This window comes from Coregonus clupeaformis, chromosome 2 (assembly GCF_020615455.1).
Source record: "Coregonus clupeaformis isolate EN_2021a chromosome 2, ASM2061545v1, whole genome shotgun sequence".
Classification (NCBI taxonomy): domain Eukaryota; kingdom Metazoa; phylum Chordata; class Actinopteri; order Salmoniformes; family Salmonidae; genus Coregonus; species Coregonus clupeaformis.
This window is the reverse complement of record NC_059193.1, coordinates 25441143-25464061: the sequence shown is the minus strand read 5'-3', so window position 1 is coordinate 25464061 and position 22919 is coordinate 25441143. Positions and strand designations below refer to the sequence as shown.

Below are 22919 nucleotides of genomic sequence, written 5' to 3'. Positions count from 1 at the left end.
ACATCCGCCACTCTGATCCTCAATACGGGGGCCCCTCAGGGGTGAGTGCTCAGGCCCCTCCTGTACTCCCTGTTCACTCATGACTGCATGGCCAGGCACGACGCCAACACTATCATTTAGTTTGCCAATGACACAACAGTGGTAGGCCTGATCACCGACAATGACGAGACAGCCTATAGGGAGGAGGTCAGAGACCTGGACATGTGGTGCCAGGACAACAACCTCTCCCTTGAACATGATCAAGACAAAGGAGATGATTGTGGACTACAGGAAAAAAAAGAGGACTGAGCACGCCCCCATTCTCATCGACAGGGCTGTAGTGGAACAGGTTGAGAGCTTCAAGTTCCTTGGTGTCCACATCACCAACAAACTAACATGGTCCAAACACACCAAGACAGTCGTGAAGAGGGCACGACAAAACCTATTCCCCCTAAGGAGACTGAAAAGATTTGGCATGGGTCCTCAGATCCTCAAAAGGTTCTACAGCTGCACCATCGAGAGCAGCCTGACTGGTTGCATCACAGCCTGGTATGGCAACTGCTCGGCCTCCGACTGCAAGGCACTACAGAGGGTAGTGCGTACGGCCCAGTACATCACTGGGGCCAAGCCTCCTGCCATCCAGGAAGGCCCTAAAAATTGTCAAAGACTCCAGCCACCCTAGTCATAGACTGTTCTCTCTGCTACCGCACAGCAAGCGGTACTGGAGGGCCAACTGTAGGTCCAAGAGGCTTCTAAACAGCTTCTACCCCCAAGCCATAAGACTCCCTGAACATCTAATCAAATGGCTACTCAGACTATTTGCATTGCCCCCCTCTTTTATGATGCTGCTACTCTCTGTTTATTATCTATGCATAGTCACTTTAATAACTCTACCTACATGTACATATTACCTCAATTACCTCGACTAACCGGTGCCCCCAACCAACTTCATTGTTGGTTGAGGGCTTGTAAGTAAGCATTTCACTGTAAGGTCTACATCTGTTGTATTCGGTGCATGTGACAAATAAAATTTGATTTGATTTTGATTTGATGTCAGAGCAAAAACCAAGCCATGAGGTCAAAGGAATTGTCCGTAGAGCTCCAAGATAGGACTGTGTCGAGGCACAGATCTGGAAAAGTTCACCAAAAAATGTCTGCAACATTGAAGGTCCCCAAGAACACATTGGCCTCCATCATTCTTAAATGGAAGAAGTTTGGAACCACCAAGACTCTTCCTAGAGCTGGCAGCCCGGCCAAACAGAGCAGTCGGGGGAGAAGGGCCTTGGTCAGGGAGGTGACCAAGAACCCGATGGTCATTCTGACAGAGCTCTAGCGTTTCTCTGTGGAGATGCCACTCCTCAGTAAAAGGCACATGACAACCCGCTTGGAGTTTGCCAAAAGACACCTAAAGACTCTCAGACCATGAGAAACAAGATTCTCTGGTCTGATGAAACCAAGATTGAACTCTTTGGCTGAATGCCAAACGTCACGTCTGGAGGAAACCTGGCACCATGCCTATGGTGAAGCATGGTGGTGGCAGCATCATGTTGTGGGGATGTTTTTCAGCAGCATGGACTTGGAGACTAGTCAAGATCGAGGCAAAGATGAACGGAGCAAAGTACAGAGAGATCCTTGATGAAAACCTGCTCCAGAGCGCTCAGGATCTCATACTGGGGCAAAGGTTCATCTTCCAACAGGACAACAACCCTAAGCACACAGCCAAGACAATGCAGGAGTGGCTTCGGGACAAGTCTCTGAATATCCTTGAGCAGCCCAGCCAGAGCCTGGATTTTAACCTGATCGAACATCTCTGGAGAAACCTGAAAATAGCTGTGCAGCAACGCTCCCCATCCAACATGACAGAGCTTGATAAGATCTGCAGAGAGGAATAGGAGAAACTCCCGTAATACAGGTGTGCCAAGCTTGTAGCGTCATACCCAAAAATACTCGAGGCTGTAATCGCTGCCAAAGGTGCTTCAACAAAGTACTGAGTAAAGGGTCTGAATACTTATGTAAATGTTATATTTCAGTTCATTATTTTTAACAAATGTGCAAAAATGTCTAAAAACCTGTTTTTGCTTCGTCATTATGGGTTATTGTGTGTAGATTGATGAGGGAAATAAAAAATTCAATCAATTTTAGAATAAGGCTGTAACGTAACAAAATGTGGAAAAAGTCAAGGGGTCTGAATACTTTCCGAATGCACTGTATAAAAGCTGTGCGTGAAGGTGATTGCGGCTGTATTCACTTTGCAGTGATATTACACAACAGCTGTCTGCCAAATCACATAGAAAAGCACTTTACCCTCAACTCCTCAGCTAACTGATCTACAGAGCTACAATTTTACACTCTTTACTTTTCTATAACAATTGCAGGGTAAAGAAGCACAGTACTTTAGGAGTGAGTGATATATAGTCACCTCCAAAATGATTGGCACCCTTGATAAAGGGGATGAGGGAAAAAGACAGTATAAAATAAATTATGCAAATACTGAGCTATACTGTATGCAAAAAAAATGACAAATAATATTAGTTTATACTAATACAATTGGTCAGAGAAAGATACTTTAATTGTTCTATATTTTTGTGCCATCTCTATAATTTTTTTATGAGATTGGATAACTTTTCGGGAGGGATCTTAGACCATTCCTCCATACAGAATATTTTAAGATCCTCGATATCCTAAGATCTGCTCTTATGGACTGCCCTCTTCAATTCAAACCAAAGGTTTTCAATGGGGTTCAAGTCTGGAGACTGAAATGGCCATTGCAAAATATAGATTTTGGGGTCAAATAACCATTTATTTGTGGATTTTGATGTGTGCTTGGGGTCATTGTATTGTTGGAAGATCCACTTGCTGCCAAGTTTCAACATCCTGGCAGAGGCAACCAGGATTTTGGCTACAATGTCCTTGTACTGGGTAAAGTTCATGATGCCATTGACCTTAACAAGGGGCCCCAGGACCAGCGGAAGCAAATTTAGCCCTATAACATCAAAATCCACCACCAAATTTTACAGTAGGTATGAGGTTATTTTCTGCAGATGCGTCCTTCTTTCAACCCCAAACCAACCGCTGGTTTGCATGGCCAAAGATATCAATTTTTGACTCATCTGACCATAGCACACGCTTCAAATCCAAGTGTGTTTAGCAAACTCCAGGGAGGATGGCTGTTGGGACAGGCTTAAATGTATGTGGTTGAGAATGGGTTATGGACAAGACATGTGTAAACCATGTTTAAGTATTAATTGATATGTTTTATAATGTGTTATGAAATGATAAGGGTAAAACAGAATGAACATGATTGATACTTTGTACTCCAGATGCATGCCTGGATAGTGAATATAGTCAATACAGAGTGTGATTGTTCTTTAACGTACGTATGTATATACTTTTTTGAGTCACGCCACCAATATAATGAGATAAGTGACAGAGGCCCCATTTAGAGAAGCGCACGTAGCCCTCGTGAGTAAACAACATGTGACACCGAAGGATGTTAATCATGTACATATAATGGAGTAACTGTGTAGGTTGTATAAGCATGACTATGCATTGTGTCTGTATAAAAGGAGAGCTCAGAGTCAGGGAAAACAGATGTTCTGCAGACCATCTCGGCTTTCGTTGCTTTGTGTAATAAAATTATTTTTTTATTCTACAAAAACTCTCGAAGAACTTTTTAACAAGTATAGTGATAATTATCCACAACATATTGGCGAGCTTGCCAGGAGTGGAAGGGATCGTTGAGTACTTCGCCATCTGAGAAAGTTTGGACGAATCGCACACAACAATACAGTGGCCACTGTTAAATGCAGGTAAGCGACGTTCTTACTTTTAGCATAAAAAACTGTGTGATTTGATCAAGCTGAATCTGAGGGTAAGGTACGAGAAGGGTCTCTCCAGCATTAAGGACTACATTTAGGAAAAGTACTGAGTTTTTGTTGGAATGAGAATTAAGCATGCATGCAATGTTGTTGAAAATTGAGGTTTAAAAATCCTGTGGATACAGCCCAGGGGATGCAATACACAGGGAACTTAGTTGAAAAGTAGTTTCATTTCGGCACGAGAGGCTGCTCATCGTAACCGGTGTGTGTGTGTGTCCTGATTAGAAGGGAATCAGAAGGAGTGTGTGTGTCCTGATTAGAAGGGGATCAGAAGGAGTGTGTGTGTCCTGATTAGAAGGGGATCAGAAGGAGTTTGTGTGTCCTGATTAGAAGGGGATCAGAAGGAGTGTGTGTGTCCTGATTAGAAGGGGATCAGAAGGTGTGTGTGACATTACCAGGAGGGGTATGAGAAATCCTGTTGGAGGAACAGGTCACGTGTACGGGTGTGATCGTATGACGTATACACATTGTATTTCGGCCAATCTTTTAGGGGATCATTACATTTGGGACATTTAGAAGTAATGTAGGATTATGGTAAAATTGACCATAGTGAAATGTCAAATGTGATAGGGTTAACATTCCAAAAGACTCACTTATTCAACAGGAATAATGGGACGATTTCGAGAGTCATTTTTTTGTGTGGTTTAATGATTTGGGAGTTTAAACTACTGTGAATGGGGTTGTAATTTGGAATATTGAATTGAATATGGATATTAATTGAATGTATGCTTGTCAATTATAGCAAGTGTTTGTTTTATTAACTATAGCCTAATCAGAAAGGACAGTTACATAAATGTAACAGCGGACAGGCAATTATAATAGAGCTGTGGCAATTATTTGAATTGATAACAGAGGAAGGTGATTTAATAGGGAAGTGAGAATTTCAAATTTGAATTGTTTAGGTAGACTGGAATGAAAGTAATGTATTTTAATAATATGAATGCAAATATACTATTAGTTATTGGTGGTTTGTGAACAGACTTTACTAATACCATGTTTTAGTTCGCGGGTACAAGAGAGTTGTACTTGCTGGACTGTATCGAGCTGTAAGACACATTTTAAGCAGAAGTCTGAATAGTTGAATGGAAAACATTTATTTGACAAATTCTAATTGTTATTACTTTATTCTATAGTTTGCGTAACACCAGTGACATATGCAAATAGTTAATGAATTCTAAAACGATAATTTGTTTTCATTACGTGAACCAGTGGATTGCAAGTAGCTTTTACTATTATGCTGATGGGATAGCACCAACTTATTGTGGGTTCTAGATTTGTTAAACAACACATTTATATTTTAACTAAATTAATGCAATAGGCTACAATTATAACATTATCAGAAAAAGGCACAAGCTAATGCGAAACAGCTATTACCTATGTCATTGATCCAGTAATGATACCAGGATAATAGTAATAATAGAAATCTAGGTAGGAGAATTTAGGATAGGGACTAGCTGTCCAGATATAAACAAGTAAAAGAGAAAGCTAAAAACCAAGATTAGGGAATAAATGCCGAGATGAAGATTACTGATACGGGAAAAATAGAGTATGTCAATACAACTGGAGGGTTTTTGAAAAGTAGAGTAATGAGGATATTGATCGGGGAAAATAGGGTGTGGTCTAGTGACCCGAGGCTGAACAAACCACTGGGAATATACCTAATCACAGGAAAGCGAGAGTGGTTAAAAAAATGTGAGGTAACTTACAGGAAAGTAATGAGAAAGGGAATAAATTAAAAGAATATAGCACATAAGGACAGGAGAGAAACTATGTTATCTGAATGGGAAAAAAGTAACCAGGAAAATAGCAACAAAATGGCCAAAGGAGGGAGCGTTTGATGTGGCGGTGTGTGAGGACATGGATACCCTAATAAAGAACTATAAAACAGGAGAGAGAGGGGAGAAAAGAAAGAAGAAGAGAGAGAAAGAGAGAGAAATCTTTAAAATATTTTGGGAGGAAGGAAAGAGTTGGAGGGACAGCATAGCCAAAGCTAGAAGGATAACAATGGAGAGGAAGAGTGAACCGAAAAAGGCTGGTTTAACTACACCACCACCATACACAGAAGGGGGGCAGTATTCTCAGGTCACAGGTCTAGTCTCAATAACAGGGAATGTAGAGATAGAAGAAGAAAAAGGGAAGCAACAGGCTTCCACACGAAAGAAAGGAAAATAATCACATTTAGATATAGACTGTTATGGAGGACTGAAGAGTATGTTAAACAAATTGGAAAATTATGGGATAGATGGACAAGATGTTGATGGACAGAGCAAGTGGGATGATGCAAGTAATGAGGAACTAAAACAGCTTGCTGACTCTGAGCAAGAACAGAGTGAAACAGAGGGACAATTATCACACCAAGGAGCCACAGGAGGCAAATATATAGTAACATAACTAGGTGAAGCACTGCAAGCCCACCTGGAAAAATCAAAGAGAAAATTAAGAAACAGAAGAACAATAAAAAAATAAAAAATAAATATAAATATGGAGCCCAGTATCCCATTTTGGTAAAGGGGACATGGGTTCACTATGTTCCCTGGGGGTCGCAGGACCTGGAAGGCCTGGTGACTAGACTGCCTAACCTGCATGAAGGAGCAGGGAAATGGATTAGAACATTTGAAGAACAAACAATGGGGAAGCTACTGGCGGTGGGAGACTTGAAGGCATTGCTGGCCAGGGTGGTGGGAGTGGGCAAAATGGAGGAACTGTTGCAGGCGGCTGGCCTCATACAGGCGGTGCGGAGGACGTTACTGGATGGAGTGGCCTTTGACAGTTATAGGCCAGGACTATGGCACACTCTGAGAATGGAGTATCCAGCCAAGATAGACCTTAAGGCACTGAGAGGGGAGCCATTGGGGGATAAAGAAAACCCAGCAGGTTACCTGAAGGACCAGCTCAAAAAGTGGCGACAAGAAACAGAAAAAGATCCAGAGGGGGATCCACTGATGACAATACTGTTCAGGACATCATTGATGGAAGCAATGCCAACGCCTGTCAGAAGCAAACTGGAAGATGTGGTGGGACTAATGTCAAAGTCACACAAAGAGTTCTGTGACCATGTTATTCACGCAGTGGAAAAATACAGGAAGGACGAACAGAAACGGACAGAGCAGGAGAGAGACATTCAGAGAAAACTGACATGGATGCAGCTGGAAGAGCTGACAAGAAAGGACAAAAATAAAACACAAGCTCCAGTGATCGCTCCAGCGCCGCCGGAAGAGGGCACCATGGCACCTGTCATCCAGGGAGGTCAACAACCACCGCATCAGCAGCAAGGCCAAAGCGCTCCTGCCTTACCAGTAGTGAATGTGTACACACAACAATCCCCTAGACAATGGCAAAACAAAAATTACAGACCAAGGAATCAGTGGTACCGACCACAGCAGCAGACACATCAGAATGGTGGACCAAGAAGACCAGGTGTCTGCTGGAGGTGCAATCAATCAGGACATACAAGAAGGAATTATCCTACCAAGCCAATGGCAGCAGTCTGACACAGGCTCCACAGGGCCCAGTGAACCCGTGGGGAGGACCAAATCAGGGATACTAGGGGTGCCCAGGGAATCCTAAAGGGGAGGGTCAGCTAGTGGCAGTAACTATGCAGGCTGATGAAGAACCTATGCTGCAGGTTCAGGTGAATAATAGAGGCCCACCAATGATGATAGATACTGGAGCAACTTACTCATGTGTAAGTCCAAATTATGCCTCTCACCTCCCCATGTCAGGCAAATATGCAAAGATAATGCCGAGACCCTAGTGACGGAAGAAGGTCCTGAGCGAAAGGGACCAACGCCGGCCCGGAGTAGAGGCCCAGAAGCAGATGGTCATTATCACAACATTGAGGACCACTTGACCGCCCTTATGGCAACCTAGATTGTCTATATGGGGTAGTGGCAGGGGGTGTATGGGCCTGACATGGTTACAAAGCTCAACAGCAACAATTGGAGGATAGCTTAGAGGGAAACCTTCCGGATTTGTACCCAGTACCTGACTGGGCTCCTCGTCCTCATCGTGATGGGTCAGACAATGAGGAAGATACATTGGTCTGAATATATATTCTTATAAAATGTAACCACAGATGGCAAGGCTAAGAATACGTTTATGCACATGCTTACATTCATTTTATGTTAATTTTTGTTTTATTGGTTGGGACTTATTTAAGTCCCAAAGGGGGGATATGTGGGGAATTTTTGGTTAACTACCCTATCTCACGTAGGGGCGGACAACATAAAAAACTATTATATTAATTATGCATGTTGTAGAATGAAACGCCTATATGCCTTAAATGCTTATGGATTAAGAACCAATTAAAGGGTTAAAAAAGAGCAGAGACATTTATTTTGTGCAAATGCTGTGGTTCTGATAATGGATAGTTCCCTCTAGCTCCCTGCAGCTGGTCTGGGTATGTCAATGACATGTGATGGAGATAAAACTTCTCATTGTAGCTGTGTGGAGATGGGAGTAACAATGGAACTAGTGTTGTCACTTGTTTGTGCTTATGACCTGACACACAGTCACATGCACATAATCACAAGGAAAAACCATAGTGGCTCAAGGTCCAGGGAGGATGGCTGTTGGGACAGGCTTAAATGTATGTGGTTGAGAATGGGTTATGGACAAGACATGTGTAAACCATGTTTAAGTATTAATTGATATGTTTCATAATGTGTTATGAAATGATAAGGGTAAAACAGAATGAACATGATTGATACTTTGTACTCCAGATGCATGCCTGGATAGTGAATATAGTCAATACAGAGTGTGATTGTTCTTTAACGTACGTATGTATATAATTTGAGTCACGCCACCAATATAATGAGATAAGTGACAGAGGCCCCATTTAGAGAAGCGCACGTAGCCCTCGTGAGTAAACAACATGTGACACCGAAGGATGTTAATCATGTACATATAATGGAGTAACTGTGTAGGTTGTATAAGCATGACTATGTATTGTGTCTGCATAAAAGGAGAGCTCCGAGTCAGGGAAAACAGATGTTCTGCAGACCATCTCGGCTTTCGTTGCTTCGTGTAATAAAAGTATATTTTCATTCTACAAAAACTCTGGAAGAACTTTTGATTTTTGACAAGTATAGTGATAATTATCCACGACAGTATTTGTTTCATTAGTCCATTGTTGACATAGTCCCAAAATGTTTTGCTTGTCAGCAATCAAGTTTTCAAGATATGCAACTTTTTAAATATAGAAATCATCCTCATATGATGCAACATATGACGCATCATATGATGCAAAACGCAGCATCATATGAGTTTTCCTTTGAACTGAGATTAATTTAAACAAGTAGAATGTTTAATGCAGATTGAATTTAGATTTTTTTTTATTACAATTTTTTAGCATACAGCTCAGTATTTGTATTATTTATTTTATAGCCTTTTTTGCTCATCTTTATAAACAGTGCCAATAACTTAGGAGGTGACTGTAAGATCAAGTCTATGTATTTTAGTATTTTTATTAAATGCTATACTGTACGTATACTGTACTAAAGGATCACTTCCCAGCGACTGGTTGGTGGTTTAGCTCCATGACATCACCCAACAGCAGCGTTGAGTTAATAACATAACCACATCATGGTGATTTGGTGTAAAAGACGACTAGCCACTTTAGGCACTATTCTAATCTCCTCCATTTTCTTTGCTGAAATCGATCCCATCCTATTTAAAGTGGGCTTCCGAGAGAGCTAGCCAGCTACTAGATCAAAAGACGGTAATGATACTGTAGGCAGCGTGTTGTTTAGCCAGAGATTAGAGCAGGTGTCACAGTAGCGCAGGGAAGAGCTGACTCCTTTGTGATTCATAAAGCAGTGACTCCAAACTCCCACTCCTCTGGATATTTATTGATTGGCCAATGTTGCTGGCCAGCTGAATTAATATGGCGGCAAATATGCAAGACTTATGCCTTCTGCTCGGCATGGTTAGGCCGTTCCAGAGGCAGGCATGAATCCAATGTCTGACTCTGACAGACACAACCCAAGAGGTCTGAGTCTATAAAAATGCAGGCCCCAAAGAAGCCTGGGAGAGAGAAAGTACTATGTTACACTTTTGATGAGTGCATTATAGAGATGAATACAACTTCATTGTCCATTATCACTTGGAACTTGGGCTTTTTGCTGTGTTACGTTATTCCCAAACCCACAACACAACACATACAATCCCAAAAGACTTTGTCAGAAGACCAGAAAAGAGGGTCAAGAAAGGTCATTGATTTCCCAGGCTCTGGGATGCTATGGTTGAGGCCGGGATATAGTGGCTATGTCATGGGGCTTTGACGCACCACTTTGTCTGGAAAATTCAGGCTCACCAGGGCGTGTGGAGGCTAACACAAAATAATTTGCCTGCCTTGATAATAGAGGGCTGCTGTATCCCTGCCTAAGACTGTTCGCTCTCTGCCGTCTGTAATCACATGTACTAGAACAGGATGTGCTCCTATCATTTGAAGCAGTGAAGCATGTCCTTTCACTGAGTGAGCCAACGCACGGAGAATAGATAGCATTTCTTCTTATCCCTCTATTCTGTTACCGTCCTGTCACTCACAAGGGGCGTCTTACCCTGCTCCCTTTAATTGGAACAGAGAGCTTTGGGGCTCGATTTAATCCGTAGCGCTGAAGATCCGTGCGATTTAAATTTAAATGCAATGTTCCCGCATTCGCAGAGACTGCATTCACGGTAAACGTTGCATATGTGGGCTCAATCGTAAATTACTTTTACACTTCAATCGCGCTATAACGCGGAACTTCAGCACTACGGATTGAATCGAGACCCTTAAAAAACACAAAGAGTCAGAGCTTTTGGTGAGATGTGCTAACATTTTGTCCCACTGTTACGCAAGCATAGGGCTTAATCTAAGCCTGGAACTTCATTCCATTATTTCCAGGGTTTAAATCCCTTCCCTCAATCCCATATTGTTCTTAAAAAGAGCAGTGGAATTGATCTAAAGCTTAACTCCAAAGACAGTTAATAAAAAGTGATGGTCATATGGACAACTATTGACATCTCTAATACATTGTGCTATGTGCCTAGTGGATCGTTCACTCATCCTCTGTAAGTGCTGGCTAGTGTCTGAGGCTCAACTAAAATAAAATTTATAAAAACCTGAATTAATCTAACCACCTCTGATGTATAATGGGATTCAACACAGACCTAGGGTTCTGGGAATTGCAATGGTAACTTGAGGTGAAAACATCTCAATGAGTGAAAGCATGCATGGTCCTCTGTAGCTCAGCTGGTAGAGCATGGCGCTTGTAACGCCAAGGTAGTGGGTTCGATCCCCGGGACCACCCATACACAAAAAAAAATGTATGCACGCATGACTGTAAGTCGCTTTGGATAAAAGCGTCTGCTAAATGGCATATTATATTATTATATTATGCACAAGTCAACTGCATTAGGCTGCAAGTCCAATTTACCCGGCAAATAATAAAGCAATGCTCAGAATAGAAAAAGGAACAAAATAATTTGAGGACAAACAAAAATATCCACGCTCTGGAGCTGGAGAAATTTCACAGATTAACATGTTTGGAATATAGTCTATTAGACAACAATATATGCGGTCAACAGATTGAAACGTATATATGTTTAGGGCGAATAGCCCAGTATTTACCAAATTAAGTAGGAAACATGACAACCAGGGAAGGTAGTGGTTATAATTCAAATAGAATATTTACTTTAATCACAATACAATTTTAATACGTAGATAATCAAAACGAACATGGAATCATAGGCTATTGATATTTTCAACATAGCCTACTAATATAAATCAGATTAATCCTGAATAAATTATTTTGTAATTGGATATGACTCCACATTGACTGCCTCTTTGTCAGTTTCCAGCTGTTGGATAGATTCTGTTTTGATGGGTTGCCTTGCCATCGATTGCCTCAATTGACAAAATACGCAATCAAAACAAAGGGATAAAAGCCTGTGCGTGCCAGCGGGAAAACTGTCGCACACAACCTCGATGTAGTGCGCGCACAGATTTATCTCTCAGAGGTTTCTCTGGCAACCCTGCCTCCCCTTTGTCTCCATGGCAATGGTTCACCAGTTTACATCCCGACACGAAGCGATGCTTTTCTAGAGACATGCAGAAGAGGCACATTTTTATGCAATAAGTCATTAGCGCACGAGGTACCAAAACAAATGGTGTGCTCACGTCATCACTTGGCATGGAACACCCCTGTGTATGATTAGGATGTGATGTTGAGCGCTTGGCAAATGCAAACCCGCGTAAAAGGTGCAAGCAAGAACAACAGGGGGACATTTCAACAGGATGCCAGTGACATTGTTGTTCACTGCCATCACGTTAAAGCGACAGCACGACCATTAAAATGCACTACTCTGTTTGATTTTTATTGTATTTAGTTTTGTATGAATTGATTACTATTTGCAGATATTTTTGTTTAAATAATGAAACCAATAAATAGTATACACTATAATTAGGTTATAAGTAGGTTATAACATTTTCTAAATGTAGATGGCTACAGGTCAGGTCTGAAACGAGACCAGCTAGACACATCTCCGTTGTTATGACGCGCCATTCAGTAGCTGACCTACTATTGTTTTCAGAAATCTCAAAGGGCGAGCAGAGGATGTGTGGGAGATGAATGAGCGCACGGTCGCTTTAAACCAGTGATTTAGGGGCAGCAATCTGTGCGTTGCAAGGATCGCTTCTTACCCTTGGAAGCATCCTTATCTTCTTTTGGCTTCGCCACTTTTCCGCTCATAGATCCCAGTTTGGACGTGTAATTCCCGATTTAGACAAGAATGGAAATACTTTCAATCGCTTGCAGACAGTTTCTTCAATGAAATCCTTTCCAAAGGTACCAGGTGCTGAGATAAGGGTTCTGTTAGACAATTAGAAAACAGTGCAATTAGTCTTTAAGATTCAATTTTGATGAAACAAGTTGTATCAAGAGAGGACTACAAAATAAAGCAAACCTGTGAGGCTATTATGATTCATTGTATGGCGCAGGCTATCAATGGATGTATCCAGTTATTGATACATTCTACTCACATAGCCTACACAATTGAGTTCACAAAAGCGCATGTGGAAAATTGGTAAAGAAACGCGGTTGTCTACATGAACCATTACATCACAAAAGCGTTTGAATCATTTAAATACTATATTTTCTTACCTTATCTCGTCCACGTTTTCTGCTACATCAATGCACATTGATAAAGAAAAACGCTTCCAACATGAATACCGCTATGCTGCATGCAAAAATAACCACCTCGTCGGATGTGACAAAGGAACTGACCAGAAAACTACGAAAATAAGAGCAGGGCTTCAAAGCGCGTGTCAGTCGACGTCAGAGAAAAACGGAAAGGGCATCAAATTAAGATTACCTCTAAGGAGCAACCGTCTACACATGTGGTATCCGCAAATGCCAACCACAACCGACGTAACCTGGCTTTCTTGAAGCCTATAGTGACTATTCTATTCAACATGAGCTCTTCCAAGGCATCTCATACGCCGGCAAATAGCACACAGATCAACAGGATCCACAAAGTGAGCGCTGTATTCCATCCCTAACAGATATGCACAGTCGATTATGTTAAGTTTAGCTCTATGCGTTTTGTAAAAGCCATGCATTTAGCGAATGAAAATCAATTGTTTAAAGTCCGCTTGCACTAAACACGCGCGTTGGAGTAGCGGTGTTGACCAGCCCGAGGCGTCAAGTAGCCTACTGTAGAATCAAGAAGAGCCGCGGGGTAGCAGATTACGCAGCATTGACAAGCACCATCTATTCAATTGTTTGCTTGTTGTATGCTAGAGTTTACTTATAAAACAGTCTGAAGGAAACCAAGAGCCAAAATAAGCGCGTTGTTTTTTTAGCCTACATATAGCCTAACCAACTTTCACGATATAAATACATTACATTATATTATGGTTAGCCATATGCTATTGGAATCATCTGTAAAATTAGAAACAATTCAGTGATTAAGAAATTAAATAAGCTTTGGCGACATAGGGTGTTATTTAGGCTAGACCTTTACGCACAAGTGCCAATTACCGAATCAACAGCCCGCAAAAGACGCTCTTTATGTAAAATATCGTTGACATACATTATGTCACAGACCAGCCAATTAATCTGATAACTTACAGTATTAGATGTCTAGTCAAAAGTAGTCCAAGCAAGCATATAGCCATAAGTAGGAGTCCACGGAAACTGGAGCAAGTCTCAAGACACTAAACGAAATAACTCACCTGGATACGCGAGATGGTGAGGCAGAAACTGTTGGGTGAATGTCAGAGCACTTGCCTACAGAATATGTCTGAAGTGAATGCGTAAACATTCACCCAAAGTTCCAGATGTTAACGGATAAATAGGAAAGTCTGCTTGTAAGATATTGCTTCAATAGGTTATTTCTTTTCAAAATTGGTGCTTTAAAAACCTTTAAGTTTTGCTGCGCTGACAGATACGCAGTGCAAGGCAAACATTAGCCAATAATGCGTGTACATGTCAATATCTGGGGGAAATACTGTGAAGGAGAGATGCCAGTGCAAGCATTATTATAATTGTCTGCACGGTTATTCGTATTAACATGCTTGCGTCCTGTGAAGTTATAATTACCTTTAGTTGTCTAGTTGGTCGTTGATTAATTTGATCAATCATTTATCAACAGGTGCAACGGAAAAATGAACCTACACGCACAATTCCTACACGCACAATTTAGGGAAGCACCTATTTTACGCAACACAAATGTGAACGGGGACTCGTCCGTACAAAGACACCAGGCAACAAAACGCTCTAGCGCTGAAGCCCTCATCACGAGTTTATACATCCACAATATATATTCGTATGACAGCGGATGAACTAACGGGATTATGGAAATTAATGTTTGTTATGGCTGGTGTATGTACACGGTCGTCAACCCTTACATTCCTGTCACTGGGCCAATAACTCCGCGCAAAAACTTCAGTAGGCTATCACAATGCCAAAAGCCATGGTAATGTAGCTGTCTACAATTTGAAATGTTTGATTTCATAACAAACAGTGCATGCACTGATAGTGTATAAATGTAGTTTATTAGACTATGTTGCTTGTTTTTAGTGTTTAAGATTTGCAAACAACTCAACAGCACCTCACTTTATGATGATCTCATTGGGGTTTATAAAACATTTTGCAAAAAAGGGAGCCTTAATCGCCTATAGCTGTAATCACGACGTAGGCTACCTGACAAAATAATTATCATGTAATTAGTCCTACGTAATTTAAGTGACATTTTGTTATAAAGTGGGAGTGTTTTGTCTTGCTACTGAATTAGATCAGAGTCATCATGCAGAAACTGTGTCCTTACCTTATGCTGAGAGTGAATTATAGAAACAGTTATGGTCAGCGTTGACACCTCATTTAACACCTGTTAAATGTGCATTCAGTCCTCCTAGACAGACGATCAATGTGTGTTAATCAAATCGAAAGCTCCAGACGCAAAATCCCGAACCTTTTGATAAACTAACCTCGTAAAATTGCCTTGTAAAGAACTTGTCCCCCTCTAGCTTGTATCAAGACGTAGAACTACAAAGTATGGTCCTAGATCGACCCCTGCATGCGTTGTGTCACATCACCTGGCCTGGCAGGTTTAAAAAAAAAAAAAAAAGGAAACTGGACACCTTTTCAGCTTTCTTTGCTCATCCTCTAGTCTGTCAAGTTATTTAAAGTACTACCGACTGTAGCTGCCGATGTCGACCTGAGATTCCCTTCTGCCTCTAGGCGGGAAGAATAGGACTAACTGGCCAATATAGACCCTGCAACATTTAAATCATGGAATTTAGTTATGTATGTATTTTCCCACACATCATTCTTTCATCATTACATTGTTTTTAGTTGACATCTAAAATAACACAAAAAACATTAAACACTGAAAATAAACCTTGAAAGCACTCCAACCAATAAAGAGCAGTCTAGACAAAAGGCAAATAAGTTCAGAAAATACTGTGTGGAAATACCTTTAAAAAACATTATTTTAGCCACCTCTTGTTGCTTATAGGCATAGCCTTCTGTTTGAGGATGGTTTGTGATAGGGTTTGGGTCATTTTTCTCTATCCTTTTCCTACTTGCAAAATGCCAGGCAAGATATTACTTCCTGACATAAATGTTTTTTGTTGTTGTTAGTCACAGGCCATCAGGAGGCTGAAAAGCAGGCCACCCGTTCAGTCGCATGACGCACAGCACAGGTTGTGATGAGGTAAGTCCACTGAGTAACTGCTCTCTGCTCCCTGACTCAAAGGCCATGAGAAGTTGCATACTTTATTTTTTTATTTTTTATTTAACCTTTATTTAACCAGGTAAGCCAGTTGAGAACAGGTTCTCATTTACAACTGCGACCTGGCCAAGATACAGTGGGGAAAAAAAGTATTTAGTCAGCCACCAATTGTGCAAGTTCTCCCACTTAAAAAGATGAGAGAGGCCTGTAATTTTCATCATAGGTACACGTCAACTATGACAGACAAATTGAGAAAAAAAAATCCTGAAAATCACATTGTAGGATTTTTTATGAATTTATTTGCAAATTATGGTGGAAAATAAGTATTTGGTCACCTACAAACAAGCAAGATTTCTGGCTCTCACAGACCTGTAACTTCTTCTTTAAGAGGCTCCTCTGTCCTCCACTCGTTACCTGTGTTAATGGTACCTGTTTGAACTTGTTATCAGTATAAAAGACACCTGTCCACAACCTCAAACAGTCACACTCCAAACTCCACTATGGCCAAGACCAAAGAGCTGTCAAAGGACACCAGAAACAAAATTGTAGACCTGCACCAGGCTGGGAAGACTGAATCTGCAATAGGTAAGCAGCTTGGTTTGAAGAAATCAACTGTGGGAGCAATTATTAGGAAATGGAAGACATACAAGACCACTGATAATCTCCCCTCGATCTGGGGCTCCACGCAAGATCTCACCCCGTGGGGTCAAAATGATCACAAGAACGGTGAGCAAAAATCCCATAACCACACGGGGGGACCTAGTGAATGACCTGCAGAGAGCTGGGACCAAAGTAACAAAGCCTACCATCAGTAACACACTACGCCGCCAGGGACTCAAATCCTGCAGTGCCAGACGTGTCCCCCTGCTTAAGCCAGTACATGTCCAGGCCCATCTGAAGTTTGCTAGAGTGCATTTGGATGATCCAGAAGAGGATTGGGAGAATGTCATATGGTCAGATGAAACCAAAATAGAAATTTTTGGTAAAAACTCAACTCGTCATATTTGGAGGACAAAGAATGCTGAGTTGCATCCAAAGAACACCATACCTACTGTGAAGCATGGGGGTGGAAACATCATGCTTTGGGGCTGTTTTTCTGCAAAGGGACCAGGACGACTGATCCGTGTAAAGGAAAGAATGAATGGGGCCATGTATCGTGAGATTTTGAGTGAAAACCTCCTTCCATCAGCAAGGGCATTGAAGATGAAACGTGGCTGGGTCTTTCAGCATGACAATGATCCCAAACACACCGCCCGGGCAACGAAGGAGTGGCTTCGTAAGAAGCATTTCAAGGTCCTGCAGTGGCCTAGCCAGTCTCCAGATCTCAACCCCATAGAAAATCTTTGGAGGGAGTTGAAAGTCCATGTTGTCCAGCGACAGCCCCAAAACATCACTGCTCTAGAGGAGATCTGCATTGAGGAATGGGCCAAAATACCAGCAACAGTGTGTGAAAACCTTGTGAAGACTTACAGAAAACGTTTGACCTGTGTCATTGCCAACAAAGGGTATATAACAAAATATTGAGAAACTTTTGTTATTGACCAAATACTTATTTTCCACCATCATTTGCAAATAAATTCATTAAAAATCCTACAATGTGATTTTCTGGAATTTGTTTTCTCATTTTGTCTTTCATAGTTGACGTGTACCTATGATGAAAATTACAGGCCTCTCTCATCTTTTTAAGTGGGAGAACTTGCACAATTGGTGGCTGACTAAATACTTTTTTTCCCCACTGTAAAGTAAAGCAGTGCGATAAAAACAACAACACAGAGTTACATATGGGGTAAAACAAAACAAAGTCAAAAACACTACAGAAAATATATATACAGTGTGTGCAAATGTAGCAAGTTATGGAGGTAAGGCAATAAATAGGCCATAGTGCAAAATAATTACAATTAGTATTAACACTGGAATGATAGATGTGCAAGAGATGATGTGCAAATAGAGATACTGGGGTGCAAATTAGCAAAATAAATAACAATTTGGGGATGAGGTGGTTGAGTGGGCTAATTACAGAAGGGCTGTGTACAGGTGCAGTGATCGGTAAGGTGCTCTGACAACTGATGCTTAAAGTTAGTGAGGGAGATAAGAGTCTCCAGCTTCAGAGATTTTTGCAGTTCATTCCAGTCACTGGCAGCAGAGAACTGGAAAGAATGGCGGCCAAAGGAGGTGTTGGCTTTGGGGATGACCAGTGAGATATACCTGCTGGAGCGCATACTACGGGTGGGTGTTGCTATGGTGACCAATGAGCTAAGATAAGGCGGAGATTTGCCTAGCAGTGATTTATAGATGGCCTGGAGCCAGTGGGTTTGGCGATGAATATGTAGTGAGGACCAACAAAAGCGTACAGGTCACAGTGGTGGGTAGTATATGGGGCTTTGGTGACAAAACGGATGGCACTGTGATAGACTACATCCAATTTGCTGAGTAGAGTGTTGGAGGCTATTTTGTAAATGACATCGCCGAAGTCAAGGATCGGTAGGATAGTCAGTTTTACGAGGGCATGTTTGGCAGCATGAGTGAAGGAGGCTTTGTTGTGAAATAGGTAGCCGATTCTAGATTTAACTTTGGATTGGAGATGCTTAATGTGAGTCTGGAAGGAGTTTTTACAGTCTAACCAGACACCTAGGTATTTGTAGTTGTCCACATACTCTAGGTCAGACCCGTCGAGAGTAGTGATTCTAGTCGGGTGGGCGGGTGCCAGCAGCGTTCGATTGAAGAGCATGCATTTAGTTTTACTAGTGTTTAAGAGCAGTTGGAGGCTACAGAAGGAGTGTTGTATGGCACTTAAGCTCGTTTGGAGGTTTGTTAACACAGTGTCCAATGAAGGGCCAGATGTATACAAAATGGTGTCGTCTGCGTAGAGGTGGATCTGAGAGTCACCAGCAGCAAGAGCGACATCATTGATATACACAGAGAAAAGAGTCGGCCCAAGAATTGAACCCTGTGGCAACCCCATAGAGACTGCCATAGGTCCAGACAACAGGCCCTCTGATTTGACACATTAAACTCTAAAACCTCTGACAGGTATCACACCTGTCAGAAGGAGTAATACTAATAGTTTTGCTGGAGAGGAAGTGAAGTGTACATTTTTTTAGCTCTGTCTTGATACCCAATATCAATGTTTGTTTGTGATACATGAGCCTACCCCTGTGTTTCACAATTCCCCAAATGAACCCTCAGCATGCTGGGTCACTGTTTCCACAAACAATAATAAGACTTTCTTCAGGGGAGACCAGGGAAAAGCCTAACATCCCAGGCCAACAGTGTGGACCAGATAAGCATTGTGGGAGTGTTATTAGCCTAGTACTTGAAGGTAGCAGTGGTGATGAGGTTCCTGTTGTCATGCGCATCTGAATAGTTATGGTCCCTCGTAAGTTTGATAGACCTGGTTCCTTATTAGTATTCATTGAAACAGAGAGAGAGGTCATAACTAGGGGGATTGTTCTTCCATCCTGACTATCTGAGCAGAGATACAGAGATGTGGAGACTCGGGATCAATGGGATCTGCCCACACTCCGTAAGCCAGGGGTAAGATAGGTTACTGTGGGCCTGAATAATGCCATGAGGCCAATGACTGGATGTGTTCATAAAATAGACCACAATTCCTCAGTTAACCCACAGCCTAGGGGCCTGGACAAATGCATGTCACTACAGGACAACAGGACCGTTGGTTACCTGGCACAATACAACACCCCTAACTAGTTGAAAATGATACACCGTCAACCTGTCATCTTTGTCAATAGTCACACGCATCTCCAACGTTATCCTTTCACAGTCTGTTTGGTGATACAAAATGGTGACGCAGTTGAAGAATGAGAGAGAACATTTAGTAATGTGTCTGCAGGTTAGTGAAATCCCTCAAGTGCGTCTTTGGCTCTGCAGGTTCCTACTGTATTATCACTTATTCATCAAGTCCAAACAGAGGCGTTCACACATTCCCTACCCACAGGACTAGTAGACAGCTGCTCCCATTTAACCAACAAAGACGCCGAGGTCCCAGAACCCAGGCGCATGAAAATACTGTGATGCTGGGATTCTGATGATATAACCCAGAGCCGTGTTAGAGAGAGGGACTGTGGATGATGCTCTATAGTGTGTTATTCAGACAGCCACTAACTTGTATGTCTATGATTTAGGCCTATTTTTGGTTGGACTCTGGCCAGCCACCACCAATGGGGGTATTCCTAACAAACCAAATACAGATGGTGAGCTGAGAGGGGGAAGGGATAAAAGTGGAACAATGTAATGTCTGTGGTAAACGTTTTAAAGTCTATTATACATAATTTATAACATACTTCTGTCTATTCACGCTACGCTGCTATAGTATCACATCTGTATAACCAGTTAATGACCCAGGAGAAACTATAGTGAGCCTTATAGTATAAAGTCAATAAGTAGGAGGTGACATGGAGTGCTTACTCAGCAGCCTACAGCCTTTGTTCCTGTGCTTGTAAATGTCACTGGGTGGTGTTCCTGCTGTGTCCACGACCTGTGCTGCCTGGCTGCACGCCCTCTGACCTTTCAGAGCAACGCCTCTCTCCTTCTCCTCTCTCTGTCCCTGTGTAGAGGAGAGACTCAATCAGAACCATTAAACACTACATTATATACACTCGCTCATGTATTCACTCATGTCACTGTCACGTGTCCCTTCCAAGCCATAGTGTTATCCCTCAAAGCCTTTTTTACCCATACTCAAGGGTCATGCTAGGTTTTTTGTTCCATTGTGTCAGGAAAATGCACTGTCAATCATGACCCAAAAGATTGGTCTGTTTATTAAGGTATGTCCACGAGTGAGTGCCCTTGGAGCGCTGCCTGTCCTTGCTGAAGGGATGAACAGATGGTATTCCAGGGAGTGACAGTTATCCAAGTGTTGATGTAAAGCCCTTCCCTGACCTCCACCCACTAACCATCATAAGATTCCATGACATGTCAGTTTAGTTCAGGGAATCATATGTTAAAATGAAAGCCCCACCGCCGTAAACATATTAAAGTGTCATGGTCTTATCTGGTTTCCATGAAGGCATAAAAGGCATTCTAATTCCTAGTGTGTGTGCGTGCACGCTTACATGCATGTGTGTGTGTGTGTTCCTATTGCCCTTGGAGTGTTAACCCCCTCCACCCCACAGTGCTTATTCACCACGGCAATCAATTCAAAATCTATTTCCCATCCCCAGGACAACACCTACGCAGCTCTGTACACAGAGCACATATATACAGTACATCTGATGGACAGAATAGCATGGAGCAGAGCTTGGCTGAGGAGGGCTGAGCAGAGGGCTGAGGAGAGGGAGAGAATGGGCTGATAAAAGGGAAAGAAGAGGGCTGAGGAGAGGGAGAGAAGGGGCTGAGGAGAGGGCAGAGGAGAGGGAGAGAATGGGCTGATGAGAGGGAGAGGAGAGGGAGAGAAGGGGCTGAGGAGAGGGCAGAGGAGAGGGAGAGAAGGGGCTGAGGAGAGGGCAGAGGAGAGGGAGAGAAGGGGCTGAGGAGAGGGCAGAGGAGAGGGAGAGAAGGGACTGAGGATGGCAGAGGAGAGGGAGAGAAGGGGCTGCAGAGGAGAGGGGGCTGGGGAGGGCTGAGGAGAGGGAGAGAAGGGGCTGAGGAGGGCAGAGAAGAGGGAGAGAAGGAGCTGAGGAGGGCAGAGAAGAGGGAGAGAAGGGGCTGATGAGAGGGAGAGGAGGGCTGAGGAGAGGGAGAGAAGGGGCTGAGGAGAGGGAGAGAAGGAGCTGAGGAGGGCAGAGGAGAGGGAGAAAAGGAGCTGAGGAGGGCAGAGGAGAGGGAGAGAAGGGGCTGAGGAGGGCAGAGGAGAGGGAGAGAAGGAGCTGAGGAGGGCAGAGGAGAGGGAGAGAAGGAGTTGAGGAGGGCAGAGGAGAGGGAGAGAAGGAGCTGAGGAGGGCAGAGGAGAGGGAGAGAAGGAGCTGAGGAGGGCAGAGGAGAGGGAGAGAAGGAGCTGAGGAGGGCAGAGGAGAGGGAGAGAAGGAACTGAGGATGGCAGAGGAGAGGGAGAGAAGGAGCTGAGGAGGACAGAGGAGAGGGAGAGAAGGAGCTGAGGAGGGCAGAGGAGAGGGAGAGAAGGAGCTGAGTAGGGCAGAGGAGAGGGAGAGAAGGGGCTGAGGAGGGCAGAGGAGAGGGAGAGAAGGGGCTGAGGAGGGCAGAGGAGAGGGAGAGAAGGAGCTGAGGAGGTTAGAGGAGAGGGAGAGAAGGAGTTGAGGAGGGCAGAGGAGAGGGAGAGAAGGAGCTGAGGAGGGCAGAGGAGAGGGAGAGAAGGAGCTGAGGAGGGCAGAGGAGAGGGAGAGAAGGAGCTGAGGAGGGCAGAGGAGAGGGAGAGAAGGAGCTGAGGAGGGCAGAGGAGAGGGAGAGAAGGAGCTGAGGAGGACAGAGGAGAGGGAGAGAAGGAGCTGAGGAGGGCAGAGGAGAGGGAGAGAAGGAGCTGAGGAGGGCAGAGGAGAGGGAGAGAAGGGGCTGAGGAGGGCAGAGGAGAGGGAGTGGGTTGATTTGATACTCCAAACGCACTGAAAATCACCCGTGGTGATGTTGGGGGAGACAGTATTAGAGCTGTGAGGGATCCGTCTTAAAATATATTTCTGGAACAGTCAGGGAGAGGAGAGGAGAGAGAGAGGAGAGAGAGGAGAGAGAGAGGAGAGAGAGGAGAGAGAGGCAATGGAGGGAGATTTATGCCCCGGCGTTGCACTGCACTGGGGTTTTTAGTCAGATGCCTTTGTTTGCCGCTGTTGGCTTGAGCCGTGCTCTGGGGAAGGCTGATAAGAGAATTACAACACTGCTTCCATTACGCTGATACTGATGATGTCAACACATGCCTAGGACTGTGTTCAATCTGTGCAT

At 43.1% G+C, this 22919-nt stretch overlaps 1 protein-coding gene across 3 annotated transcripts in view; it reads right to left on the bottom strand.

Moving 5' to 3' along the window:
• LOC121532159 (fibroblast growth factor 13) overlaps positions 1-15360 on the bottom strand; it is a 169224-nt gene extending 153864 nt beyond the window's left edge. The window contains exons 1-2 of one of the 3 annotated variants that reach the window (XM_041837926.2): positions 15168-15360; positions 12541-12709 (exon numbers count right to left, since the gene is read on the bottom strand). In XM_041837926.2, coding sequence (XP_041693860.1) covers positions 12541-12589 — 49 coding nt within the window. In that variant the 5' untranslated portion in view covers positions 12590-12709; positions 15168-15360. Of the gene's footprint in view, positions 1-12540; positions 12710-13000; positions 13553-15167 lie in introns of those variants that run through there. The other 2 variants (XM_041837917.2, XM_041837949.2) reach the window with 2 other exon arrangements.
• Between the last annotated feature and the right edge of the window lie 7559 nt (positions 15361-22919).